Genomic DNA, 13239 nt, shown 5'->3' with positions numbered 1-13239 from the left:
GCTCCTGGCTCGGGGGGGGCCGGGGCAGCGCCTCCCTCCTGCCCTGCGTCCGAGCCCCTTAAGGAGCGCCGGGGCCGGGCTTCCCCGTGCCGGGCCGGGCCGTGCCGGGGGGGCGGCGGGGAGGAAGCCGCATCCTGGTCCCGCCCGGCCGCGCTGGCTCCGGGGCGCGGCGCTGAGCTGGGGCCGGCCCCGCGCCTCCGCCGTGCCCCGGCCATGGGCGGCCCCGCCGCGCTGCTGCTGCTGCTGCTGCTCCGCACCGCGCCGCGACAGGTACGGGGCTGGGGGGCGGCCCCGGGACGGCTCCGGTACGGCCCCGCTGGGGGGGGAGCGCCCGGGGGCTGCGGGGAGCCTGCGGGGAGCCGGGACCCCGCGGGTGCGCGGAGCAACGCCGGCCTGTGCCGCCCCCCGGGGGTGCCCGGGGGTGCCGGTGGCAGCCGGGGGGTCGGGGGGCACGGCCGGGCCGCGCTGCTGGGGAGCCGGGCGGCGGGGAGGGGGCTGCGGTGCCTCCCCCTGCCCGGTGCCTCCCCCTGCCCGCTGCGCGCCCGCTGCCCCCCGCAGCCCCGCTCGGCCAAGCCGGGTGCCGGGGCCGCGCGCGGTGCCCACCGTGGGGTCGCCGTCCCCTGCTCGGCGCCGCGGGGCCCTTCCCCGGGAGCCCCCGGCCCGTCCCCTCCTGCCCTCGGGGCTGCGTCCTGCGGGCAGCGCCCGTGGCCGGGGGCTCTGCGAGCCGGCAGCGCGCCGGGGCTGCTCCTCGGAGTGAGGGCAGGGAACAGCCCCAGGGCACCAGCGGCCGGGCAGGACTGCTGCTGGTGGCCAGCGCTGGGGGCTGAGTTTGGGTCCCCCCAGGAGGAGGGAGAAGGCAGCAGCTCCCGGGGTGGGCAGCGGGGCTGGGGCTGGGCAGCTGTGCCCCTGGTTGGGTGCCCTGCCACCAAAACCAGCAGGGGTGGGTGAAACTGCCAAGCAACGAGCAGGGGCTGCTGCAGCTGTGCCGGCTGCAGGGCTCTGCCCCGGGGGCACTCTCGGTTCTGGTCCCCGTGCAGGTGGCCACGCCACAGCTCAGTGCTAGGTGCTGGGCTGCAGCCTGCTGCACCCTCGCTGGAGGATGTCTGCTGCTGGGTCTCGGCCTCGCCAAGCGCTCGCCATCCCTCGAGGCTGGGGCGAGCCGACGTGGCGAGCCTGCGCCGTGCTGGAGAAGGGTGGCAGGAAACAGCTGCTCCTCCTGCCCCCCATCCTCCAGGCACAGCGGGAGCTGGCTCTGAACTCACCTACAGACACAGCAGGAAGAAAGGCAGGGGAGTGGCTGTGAAGTGTGCTCAGGGCAGCAGCTGCAGGGCGGGCAGCGCGATGCCCATCAGCCTGTGCCGCTGCCGGAGGAATTGCAGCAGCCGCGGGCTCCAGGGGAGCGCATCTCTTGGCCCATGGCTGCTCTGTTGTCACCAGTTCCTCCCCACGGGCACGTGCTCGCGTGGAGCAGTGCCGGTTCCTGCTCCTTCACCTGTCCAGGTCCTCGGGCTGAGCCCTGTGCCTGCTCCGTGTTCGAGGATGCGATGAGCAGCAGGCACGAGGCAGGGAGGGGACGTGCAGGGCCCTGGGGTGCGCATCAGCTGCAGGCCCTCGGGAGCAGCCGAGGCAGTGGCGTGCTCCATCCGCTCCCCCACGGCCATGTACAGAGCAACCCAAATCCATCAGGGGCCCACGGTGAGCCCTGGCCCCCCCCAACCTCAGTTGCTGGCGGTGCGGAGCCCAGGTGCTGCGCTGGCCCTGCCTTCCTGGTGGCCGTTTCTCTCCCCGTGCTGTTTGCCGGCTGCTCTCCTGTTTGCTGACGGGGCGAGGCCGCTGTGTGAGCACCGCGGGTGAGCTGGCGTTTGCCATGTGGGCACCGTGCGGGAGTGGCAGCTCCCCTTTAGCAGCAGGTTTGCAGTTGTGCTCTCGTCACCGTGCGCCTTGCAAGGCCTGGGCTGGCGTCCCGTGTGCTGCTGGCATGAAAAGTCACCCGGCCAGTTCGCCTCTGGAAGGAGCGGGCGGCGGGGCTGCCGGTGTCACCTTCAGGGAGGCAGCGGGAGCCGTGGCTGGGCGCAGCCTCTCCGCACCCACCCCCGCGCATGCAGCGCCCCAGGGGAGCGGGGACACAGCCGCCCTGCCCCGGGGCTCCCGGCCGGTGTCAGCAGCACCCAGCACCCGCAGCACCCGCGGCACGAGGCACGGCCGCCTGCGAGCTCAGCCGGTGGCCCTGCCCGTGCTTCTTGCCAGCGGCCGGGACAACACAGCACCTCCGGACAGTGTCTGGCAGCTGTGGTCCCCCCGCTGTCCCCTGTCGCTGGGGCTGAAGGAGTGAGCAGGTTTAATACCCTGCTGCGTTGAGAAATCTGGCGCAAAAGCTCTCCCGAGCTGTGCTTTTCAGATTTGTTTGGTTTGCGGAATTTCTTGAAACTTTTCCAGCTGGGTTACGGTGTCTGGACAAAATGTGAACCTCCTGGGGAGAAGCCTGGCTTTCCTCGTGTTGTTGTCACCTCTTTGTACAGCCTCTGTCCAGGAGCACAGGCTGGGAAATACCTGCTCAAGAAATAAATGAGAGAACCTGGTGTACTTGGGTTCTTGTACAAATCTGCCTTGAAAGCTTGGCTGTAAATCATGATGGGATTGCAGTGCAAGGAATAAACCCTTCTCCTGGCAGGTCTCACCTCACTTGGGACCAGGAGGGACCTCTGGGCTCTTTCCCTGCAGCCGGGTGCTGCAGTGGTGAGCAGCGGGAGCAGTTTGGGGGCACAGCCCTGGGCTCGTCCCCAGCCCCGCAGCACCCTGAGGGCCCCTTTCTGTCCGTAGTGCCTCAAGAGCAGCGCTGTGACTGTCCCCGAAACGCTGCTCTTCATATCCACACTCGATGGGAACCTCCATGCAGTGAGCAAGAGCACAGGTGACATCAAGTGGACCCTGAAGGATGGTGAGGATGGGCCCGGTGGGGGCTGCTCGCAGCACGGGTACCCGCGGGCTGTGAGCAGGGGCTGGCGGCGCACCTCCACCATGGGGAGAGCTGTGGGCACGGCTCCAGCCCCAGGCACGGCTGCTGGCAGAGGGAGCATTTGCTGCGGGGCTATTTCCTGCTGCTGGCCGGGGCTATTCTGGGCCTGAAATGCAAATAGGCTGCTGACGTGCCCGTCTCGCTCTCTTTTTCAGATCCCATTCTGCAGGTGCCGGTTTATGTTGCAGAGTGAGTATGGCTCACACGGGGATGGGGCAGGGACAGTGCAGGTTGTTGGCCTTACAGCCTGTGCAGGGGGCAGCTGGAGGTGCTGACTAGCAAGGCTGCCCTGGTGACCCAGCAGATTCACAGCAAGAACCCAGAACCTGAGAGAAATTAAACTTCTAGGCCGTGCCGTAGCGTTGTCTCAAACCCACCCTTCTGCTAGCACCTCACGCGATGAGGGCCGGCTGCTCCCTGCTGCTCAGCGGTAGCCGTGCAGCAAGCAGCCCACGAGCTCTCTGTGCCACTGTGCACAAAAGCGTAGGAGGGAAATTGAGGAAAGCCCCTAAATCCTTCTGAAGCTGCAGGGGGAAGGAGGGAAGCGCAGAGCCCCTCTGAGGCGGGCAGGGCAGCAGCTGCCGGGCGCGCTCCCGAGGCGCTGTGCGGACGCAGACCAGTACATCCCGCACCAGACCCAGTGCGAGAGGTTTCTGGGAAGGGTTAAACGCTGACATGAGTCACCCTGGAGCACGCTGCGGAAGGGGTTTCATCACTGCGTCCCCTATTTAGCCACTGGCGTGTGCCCAGCAGTGGGGCACGGCTCACGTTTCACTCTCCTCTCTTCAGACCGGCGTTTCTTCCCGACCCCAACGACGGCAGCCTGTACATCCTGGGAGGGAAGAACAAGGAGGGCCTGATGGTCAGTAGTGCGGCCGGGGGCTGCCTGCATCCCACCTGCCCCTCTCTGCTTCCACGGGGCTGGGCAGAGCCGCTGGGCAGGGCAGGGCAGGCTCGGGGCATTCGGAGGCTCCTGCGTGCCCTGGGCACCCTGGCGGTGTCAGCCTGGTGGCAGCACGTCCCCAGGAGGGCTGAGCTCAGGGGGACGTTGCGCTGGCACCGCTGCCACTCGGTGTCTGTGTTGCAGAAGCTCCCGTTCACCATCCCGGAGCTGGTGCAGTCCTCGCCGTGCCGCAGCTCGGACGGTGTGCTCTACACAGGTACCAGAGCCCCGCCGCAGGGCCCACCCGGGCTGAGGTGGGGAGGGGGCCCAGCAGAGTGGCTGCAGGGAGAGAGAAGAGCGCAGGGCCCTGGAGGTGTACGGCACGGTGTGGATGTGCTTCTGTTCGCAGGGAAGAAGCAGGACACCTGGTTCGTTGTGGACCCCAAGTCAGGGGAGAAGCAGACCACGCTCTCAACGGAGGCCTCGGATGGGCTGTGCCCCTCCAGTCCCCTGCTCTACATCGGCCGTACCCGTAAGCCAGCCTTACTTTGTCGTGTACCTGTGCTGGGCTGTCTGCCCGCCCCGTGGGGACCCGGGCTGCCCAGGGAGGCTGGGGCTCCCCAGCAGCCTGCCCCGCTGTTAGGCTCGGTAACCCCGATGTGCTGGGGCTGGGCTGGCCCCACTGCGTTCCCCCCGCTGCCCCTTCCCGCAGCACGCTGTGACCCTGCGGCCCTGCTCTCTCCGCAGAGTACGTCATCACCATGTACGACACCAAGTCGCGGGAGCTGCGCTGGAACGCCACCTACTCCGACTACTCGGCGCCGCTCTGTGAGGAGTCCTACCCCTACAGTGAGTCGCTGCTCGCCTCTGGCAGGCACCTGCGGCTCCAGGCCCTGCTGGTCACCGGGGAAAGTGGCTGCTGGGTCAGCCCTGCTGTGCCAGGGCTCGTCTGCATGGCAGTGACGAGGCCATGGCTCCGTGCCAAGTGGCACGCGCCCCTCTGGCATGGCTGGCCCTGCTTGGCCCGGGGATGGTCACCGTGCCCCTTGGAGCACGCCCTGGGTTGCTGCCGGACGCGTGGGGTCTCCCCGGAGCGCTCCTGCCTGGCAGCCTGCAGCGCCCGCTCCGTCTGTCCCTGTCCAGAGATGTCACACTTCGCCTCCAGCGGGGACGGGCTGGTGGTGACGCTGGACAAGGAGAGCGGGGAGGTCCTGTGGGCGCACAACTACGGCTCGCCCGTGGTCGGCATCTACCTGTGGCACCAAGACAGCCTCCGCCGCGTCCCCCACCTCAACCTGGCCATGGAGACGCTGCGCTACCTCACCTTCCACTCGCAGGACATCCACCTCATCAGGGGGAGCCAGACCGTGAAGGACTTCACGGCCACCAAGACCCAGCTGCTGTATGTGGCCGGGGGGCTGCGGGGAGGGGGCTGCGGCTGCGGGGCCCTGCGGGGGAGGCTCCGGGCAGGGGTGGCTTCGTTCTGGGGCAGAGCACCCATGGGTGTCACAACCCGAGGATGGCACTGGGGACGCTGGATGTGATGCCTGGTGGTGTCACGCCGCTCAGGCTCAGGGGCTGACTCTTTCCCTGCCTTACAGGCCTGCGCTCTACGTGGGGAAGCACGCAGCCAGCTTCTACGCCTTGACCTCACTGGTCCACGACAGCGTGGCGCTGGTGGTGAGTGTCCTCGCCGCCCCGGGGGCTCCCTGTGCTGGGGGAGCCCTGGCACGTGGCACGGCCCCACCGCCCCGTCCTCCAGCCGCAGGGCATCACGCTGGCCAGGATCGACGGCCCCACCACGGACGACGTGACCATGAGGGAGTCGGGAGAGTGCGAGATCACTCCCAGCACCGACGTCAAGTACCCGCAGGGCAGCATCACCTCCATGCGCAACCAGTGGCTGCTGATAGGTGCGGACCCGCGGCGGGCCCCAGGGGCTGTGGTTCATCCCCAGGGACTGCGATGGCTCTGCCTGGGGTCACAGCCCTACCCCTCCCCAGGCTGTGCAGGGGCCCTGACCCTTCCCATGCCCATGGCTGTGGTGCTCGCTCTGTGGCCGCGCTTGCAGCGAGGGGCAGCAGAGGCCCGGCTGTGGCGGTGTTTGGAAATGAAGCCGGTGTCAGGGTGGCCCAGAGGGGCAGGCCACGTGCTGCCTGAGGGGGCAGGGGGTCTCGCCCTGTGCTTTTCTCCGCTGGCTGCTGCTGCTCCAGGTCTCATCTCTGGACGGGGCCGGCAGGCTGTAGCTGTGGCTTTTTCTGCTGCCCTTCCCCGGGACACCACAGCTGCCTGGCGAGCCCACGCCACACGGATGAGCGGGCTGAAGCTGTGCCCAGAGGCCGGGTGGTGGCCACCTCAGCTCTGCCTTCCTCTCGCCCCAGGGCACCACGAGCTGCCTCCTGTGGTCCACACCACCATGCTTAGAGCCTTCCCGGAGAACCTGAGGAAGACGACAGAAACCATCATTCCCCGGAGCTCCCCGGCCAGGACCGTGTTTGACAACGTGAGCGGCGGGGCCCTGCCAGGTCGCTGCTTTGCATGGGGGAGTCCTGGGCTGTGCAGGGCTGCAGGAGGGTCGGGGCCATCCAGGGTGGTGCAGGAGGGTCCTGTGCACCACCCAGCTTCGGGGCTCAGCTGGGAGGTGAGGGAGCCCGAGTGCCTGGAGGTCCCTGCCGTACAGCCCCAGCGTCCCCCCTCCTGTGTTGCAGTTCCTGGCCCCGAGCAGCGTGGAGGAGCCGGCCGTGCGGAGCAGCGATGAGCAGCCTCCACCCGATGCCAGCAGGGAGCAGGTGGAGGTGTACCCCGAGTCCGGCAGCTGGGACATGGTGCTGGGCGTCCTTGGCAGTGCCCTGCTGGGCGGGGGCATCCTGCTGCTGCTCCTCACGGTGCGTGGGCTCCTCACCCCCGCGCCCGCCTGCCTGCTGCGGGGCTGGAAGCTGCTTGTGCCGGAGCAGTGCCGGTGCACGGGGCTCCACGGGGCTCCCAGCGGCTGAGGCCGTTTTGTTCTTTGTGCTCCAGAAACTGCAGAGGCAGCACGAGGCGCAGCAGCAGCAGCTGGAGAAGCAAATTCAGCTCTTGCAGCAGCAGCAGCAGGAGATGCTGCTCCCGCCCCGGGTCTCTGGCGAGGGCATCCTTGGGGAGCCCAGGGAGCCAGAGGGGAGCCAGGGACGCGCATCTTGGCACTCGCAGAGCTCGGGCTCTGCCCACCTGAAGGACCCAGCCAACGGGGTGGGCGGCCTGGAGCCGGCTGTGCCGGCAGCTGCTGGAGGTGCGTGCTGGTGGGAATGGGAAGGGACTGAGGGGTGCTCTGTCCTGGGGGCCAGCAGCCCCTTGTGGGAATGCCCACGTCTCCTCCACAATGTGGAACCTCTCAGAAAAACAAATCCACACCTTGGAGGCTTGTGGAGGCTGAGAAGAGGCTGGGCAGGTGGTGTCAGCCAAAGCAGGAGCAGAGGCCCTGCAGAGGAGATTGCTGCAGCTGAGGGGGTGGAGATGCAAGTGCTGGTGTTGGACAGGGATGGGCTGCGGAGGAGGAGTTGTAGGGCCCAGGAAACAACCAGGGGGTTACTGAACAGCATGCCCTTCATATAGGACTGACTGACGCTTATAGGTTGAAGGCTGCCTGTCTTTGCAGATGCGGAACCAGACGTGATCGTAGTTGGGAAAGTTTCTTTTAACCCCAAGGATGTGCTGGGCCACGGAGCTGGAGGAACCTTTGTCTTCAGGTGGGTGGCACCTGGGATGCCTGCTCAGCCTCCACTGCTGCCTGGGAGCCACCAGCACAGCTCTGTGGCAGGCACCTTCCCCGCCGGGCATCTGGGCAGTGCAGAGGTGTTTGTGGGAGCGCTGCTGCCTCCCCCTCAGCCAGCCCTTATCAAACCGACCCAGAAAGTTCCCATGGCTCTGCCAGCAGTGCCTTCCCCCAGGCCAACCACAGTAAAAAGCCAGGGATGTTGTTTTCCTGCAACAACGATCACCTGAACCCCTGGTGCCCTGCTCGCTGCAGAGATTTCTGCCTGCTCGTGGCTCCGGGCATTGCTCCTGTGCTGAGGGGGCTGAGGGACGAGCCTGGCATCGCCCAGAGCCCGTCTGGGCCGTGCCTCTGCAGCGCTGGGCTCTGCAGTGCCTGGTGGTGGTGGGCACTGCCATCACCGGAGGTGTGCACACAGGGGACACTTCGATGGCCGCAGCGTGGCCGTGAAGCGCCTCCTGCCTGAGTGTTTCCACCTGGTGGACCGGGAGGTGCAGCTGCTCCGCGAGTCGGACGAGCACCCCCACGTCGTGCGCTACTTCTGCACCGAGCGGGACAAGCAGTTCCACTACATCGCCATCGAGCTCTGCTCTGCCACGCTGCAGGAGGTGAGCCCGCACCTCGCACCTCAAGGTCTGCCTGCCCCGTCCCCGCCACACAGCAGGTCCCCAGGGGAAGGCTCCCAGTTTCTCCCATCCCGCTAGTGAGGCCCTGCAGGGGCTGGGGGCGTGCAGCCGGCAGTTCTGGTTGGGAGCCCTGGCGGAGGGGCAGTGAGGGCGATGTGCTGCAGCCGCCGGCTGGGCAGCCTGGAGATGGGCCTCGGGCACGGGGTGGCCTCTGAGTGGGCTCGTACATCTGAACCCTCATCTTCCACCTCCGTCAGCCTAGTGAGAAGCTTCTCCTGCCCAGCCTTGCCTTGTTTGCCCGGGCCCTCAGCCCTCAGTGCACATCTTTCTGTCTCCCCGTTTCCAGTACGTGGAGAGCCCCAGCTTCAACCGGCGCAGCCTGGACCCGGTGTCTGTCCTGCACCAGACCATGTCAGGCCTGGCACACCTGCACTCCCTCAACATCGGTAAGAGGGCAGCGTCCTGTTGGGAGCGGCTGGGCATGCAGGAGATGTGCTGCAGCCCTGCTCACCCCAGCAGCACCTCTGGCATCAGCCCTGCGGCACGGGGCCACGCCTGCAGGTAACGCTGCCGTCTGTCTCTTGCAGTTCATCGCGACCTGAAGCCCTGTAACATCCTCATCTCTGTCCCGAATAGCCACGGGCAGATCCGAGCCGTCATCTCTGACTTCGGCCTGTGCAAGAAGCTCCAGGGGGGGCGGCACAGCTTCAGCCTGCGCTCCGGCATCCCCGGCACCGAGGGGTGGATTGCGCCCGAGGTGCTGCAGGAGGCCCCGAAGGAGAACCCCGTCAGTGAGCTGTGGACAACTCCGTCCTGCTTCGCGTGCTCCTTGAGCCTTTCTTTGCAGCGTCCTTGCTTGCAGCAGCCTTGCGGTGTGCCGCTGAGATGCACAATTAAGACCAGAGCTCTGAGAGCCAAAGCCAGCCCGAGCGCAGCAGCAGTGCACACCGCCAGGGCAGCAGCCGCCTCCTGCTGTGCTCCCCTTCGCCATGGAGAGGCAGAGCCCAGGGCCTGGCGAGGCCGCAGCCCCATCGCGGCCCTCCGACGCTTGGCTCTGGTGCTTGGAAGCGTGGGGCGTGTGGTGGTGGTGACTGTGTGTCTGTTTGGCCCCGGGGATTGATCCTGTTCCTGCTGGGAGCTGGTTGCTGATGGGCCTGGCAGGGCACGGGCTGCTTTTGGCAACGCGCTTCACGTACCCTCGTGCTAGGATCAGCCTGCAGACATTTAAGGCAGCAGCTCTCCCGTGTTCATCTGGCTGTGGAGTCCTGGCTTGTGTCAGTGTCCCTGAAACTTCTTCCCTGATGAGGAGTCGAGGTGCTGGGGGCATCGCTGGCCTAGGGAGAGACCGACCCAGCTCTGGAGAGCTCGGCAGGCAGGAGCCCTCGTGCCTCGCACTTCCCAGCAGTGCCGCAGTGTCTCGGTGTTGCTGCCTGGCTAAAGCTGTAGCTAACAACCGGGCGTTCACATGGAAAGGCGGGGGTGTAAAGCTCTCCTCGCCCTCTGCTGCGAGGGTCCCATCTCCCCCTCTGTGTCTTGCAGACGTGTGCTGTGGACATCTTCTCAGCCGGCTGCGTCTTCTACTACGTGGTGTCGGGAGGGCAGCACCCCTTCGGGGACAGCTTGCGGCGCCAGGCCAACATCCTGGCGGGCACTTACCAGCTGCCCTGCCTGCAGGAGGAGGCGCACGGTGAGGCTGCCCGGAGGCTGATGCCTGCAGCAGCCGCCCCGTGCCAGGCTGTGCGGCGTGGCCCGTCCTCCCTGTGGCCTCGCTTAGTGCTTGCTCCTGTTTTGCATTCAAGACAAGGTCGTTGCGAGAGAGCTGATTGTGTCAATGATCAGTGGCGAGCCCCAGAAGCGCCCCTCGGCCCCCGTGGTCCTTATGCACCCCTTCTTCTGGAGTGCAGAGAAGCAGCTGCAGTTCTTCCAGGTGAGAGTGCTGAGTGCAGCTGGGCAGTGCCCGTAGGTGTGCTCTGAGCACAGCTGGCACCGTGTGGGCTGCAGGTGGTCTGAAAAAGGGCTGGGAACACCCACGTGTATTCACCGTGCTCATTTTGAGCTACTTTTGCAAGGGCTGTTCCCCTGTTCCCCCGGTTTGGGGTCAGCACTAATCCCCTCCCATGCTGGATGCGCTGTGTGCCCCCCCATCCCTGCAGCTCTGTGCACTGGTGCTGGCCGGGGCGGGCATGGGACCAGTGCCAGTCCCTGCTCTCTGGCACAGGACATCAGTGACCGCATCGAGAAGGAGCCAGCCGAGGGACCCATTGTGACGGCGCTGGAGACGGGGGGCCGCTCGGTGGTGAGGACGAACTGGAGGATGCACATCTCCCTCCCGCTGCAGACAGGTAGGAGCACGGGCTCTGGGCTCCCGCAGTGCCGTCCTGCTCCATGCAGGAGCACGCAGGGCATGGAGCGTTCTGCGCCTGGTGCCATTTGGCCATGGGGCACCTCCAGGTGTCCGGGAGCCAAAATCCAGGGGGATAAAGATGCAGCCCTTGGAAGGGCAGAGCAGGGCAGTGACCCCTGCCCAGGGCAGGGGCTCCTGCAGGGCTCTGGCTTCCAAGAGGCACTCACCCCTCTGCTCTGCTTTCTCCCCAGACCTGCGGAAGTTCCGCACCTACAAGGGCGGCTCGGTGCGCGACCTCCTGCGGGCCATGAGGAACAAGGTACGGCCCCTGCCCCACAGCCAGGCTGCGTGCTGATCCAGCCGCCCCTCACCAAGCCCTCTGTCCCGCAGAAGCATCACTACCACGAGCTGCCCGCCGACGTGCAGGAGGCGCTGGGCGCCGTCCCCGAAGGCTTCGTGCAGTACTTCACCTCCCGCTTCCCGCGGCTCTTGCTGCACGCGCACAGCACCATGCGGCTCTGTGCCCGCGAGCGGCTCTTCCGCCCCTACTACGTCCCGGAGCCGGGCGGTGCGGGGAGGTGAGGGGGCTCCGTGCCGGGGCTCGGCAGCGGGGGGCTGCGGCTCCTCGGGGTGCCGGGCTCCCGGCAGGTGGGGCGCCAGCGCCCGTCTCCCATCTCTGCAGCTGAAGCAGCGCTTGTTGGGGCACTGCCCCTTTTGGGGTGACTTTGATGGGATTTTGCTGCAGCGGCTGTGCTGCAGCCCCCGTGCCCTGTCCTGCCCTGGCTCAGGGGGAAGGGGGCTCCTGCGGGGAGTCCCTGCTGGGGTCCCTGCATGGCCCTTGGCTGTCGGGGAGCTCGGCTGCTGCTGGGCACAGGGACTCTGGGGGCCATCTCTCTGAGAAGGCCGGAGGCACCGTGTGCTGAGCACCAGGCACACTGCCTTGTGCCCCTCATCCAGCAGCCCAGCCACCGGCCATGGGCTCCCTGGCACCCGTCTGCCCTGTGCACAGCTGCCCCGGCTGGGGAGGGAGGGTCTGGGACTGGGTCTGGGACTGGGGACCCGGCACCCCCAGGGGTGCGGGCAGCGGGGGCTGGCCTGGGGCTGGCTCTCCTTGGTCTGCTGAGCCCCAAGGGCCGTGGTCAGGCTCAGGAGCCTGAAGACCCTGCTGTCAGAGAACAGAGTAGCTCTACTGCAAAGGCAGTACTTTGAGAAGTCAGGAAAAAAAAAAAAAAGACGTTGAAAGAATTTTCTTGGGAGTAGCCCAAGGAACCTTGACAGCCTGACTGCTGTGTGGGCCCGCAGCCAGCTCCTCAGAGGCTCAGCATGCGTCCTTCCCGTGGTCCCTCCCGGGCTGAGTGCCTGTGGGGGAGCAGTCTGAGCCCGTTAACGCACAGGGCTGACCGGGAGGACCGACACAGCAGTCCTGATGCTGGATGAGGGCCTTCGTCCCAGCTGAGGGCGAGCAGATCAGCATCTAGCATCGCTCCCAGGGCTCTGGCCATGCTCTTTGCATCGGGCCTGCAGAGGACACAGCACGGCCAGCCCTGGGGGGAGGCTTGGGGCCTCCAGCACAATCCTGATAATGAAGTGTTTTTATCTCAGCTTGGCTGAGGAAAAGGTTTTTCTCCCTCCTGGTGAGCAGTAGCCTGTTTTTAGGCCAGATACCCGTTAGTACTCAGAGCAGGAGCTGTTTGTACTGCAGAAGTGCCATGCTGCTGTTTGCAGGCAGTTTGCTCAGGACATAAAGGAAGGCAAGCAAGAGGGAAACCTCCCCTGCTGATCCTTGCCCTCTGAACTCAGTCCGGTGCCTGCAGCCCCCCGGCTTCTCCAGGCCTGGAGTGATGGCAGCAGCACAGGCTCACAGCCACGTGCTGCCCAGGGTGCGTTCCCCAAGGACGTTCTGGTTCATGGCACCTCCTGGGGCTGAGGTCAAGCCCCTGTCTCTTGCAAGCCTTGCCAAGGGTGAAGCACCCGTAGGGCCTGCAAGCAGCCTGGAAGCTGATGTGGCCGCAGCTCTGCCTCCTCGCACACACGGCAGCTGCAGACTTCACTGCCTGGAGCTCCCCAGAGCTGCCCTAAGCTGACAGTGCCAAGGGGAACCCAGCCCAGGAGCCCCTGGCCAGGCCGTCCTCTCTGGACAGCACGACCTTTGTGATACAGCCTAAATTCCTCTCTGCTGGGGTGTGGGTGTTGGTTACCTGGGGGATGATCCACAGATCTATTATTTTCAGAACAGTGTACAGCATAGAACATTTTGTATAAAGTGTTATAAAAAATAAAAAGCTTTTTCTGCTTAGAAACAAGCTGGTACATTTTGATTTTGTTAACTGTGCAGCCACACTTGTGGCTCTATTTCACGTTGTAAATAGAGCTGATCAAATAGAAAAGGGGAAGGTGGGGAAAACCTTTTCTAACTGCTGGCCTACAGGTTCCTTGTTTATTTTGGTGTAGCCAAAGGGAAAGCCCAGGGCTCAGCCCAGGCTGAGGCTGTTTGGAAGCACACAGGACAAACTCCTGAAGGTGACCGGTCTTGGTCAGGGGATGCAGGGGGGAAAGCTGGAAGTAGCATGCTGCTACTTCTCTTACAAGGAGCTAAAGGGAGTCAAGACGAGCCAGACA

General features: G+C 65.7%; 1 protein-coding gene across 1 annotated transcript; it reads left to right on the top strand.

Annotated features, from left to right (window-relative positions):
* The first annotated feature begins 108 nt into the window (after window positions 1–108).
* Window positions 109–12916, top strand: ERN2 (endoplasmic reticulum to nucleus signaling 2). The gene is made up of 22 exons (XM_038186771.2): window positions 109–270; window positions 2821–2938; window positions 3172–3205; window positions 3806–3878; window positions 4104–4176; window positions 4309–4431; window positions 4647–4748; window positions 5043–5301; window positions 5501–5579; window positions 5662–5812; window positions 6281–6402; window positions 6608–6784; window positions 6918–7167; window positions 7534–7624; window positions 8069–8258; window positions 8623–8722; window positions 8864–9063; window positions 9816–9963; window positions 10076–10203; window positions 10495–10618; window positions 10872–10939; window positions 11011–12916. Exons 1-22 carry the CDS (start codon window positions 214–216, stop codon window positions 11200–11202), a joined length of 2859 nt encoding a protein of 952 aa, XP_038042699.1. The 5' UTR covers window positions 109–213; the 3' UTR covers window positions 11203–12916.
* Window positions 12917–13239: the final 323 nt, after the last annotated feature.

Source organism: Anas platyrhynchos, chromosome 15, assembly GCF_047663525.1.
Source record: "Anas platyrhynchos isolate ZD024472 breed Pekin duck chromosome 15, IASCAAS_PekinDuck_T2T, whole genome shotgun sequence".
Taxonomy (NCBI): Eukaryota; Metazoa; Chordata; class Aves; order Anseriformes; family Anatidae; genus Anas; species Anas platyrhynchos.
This window is presented reverse-complemented; position numbering and strand designations above follow the sequence as displayed.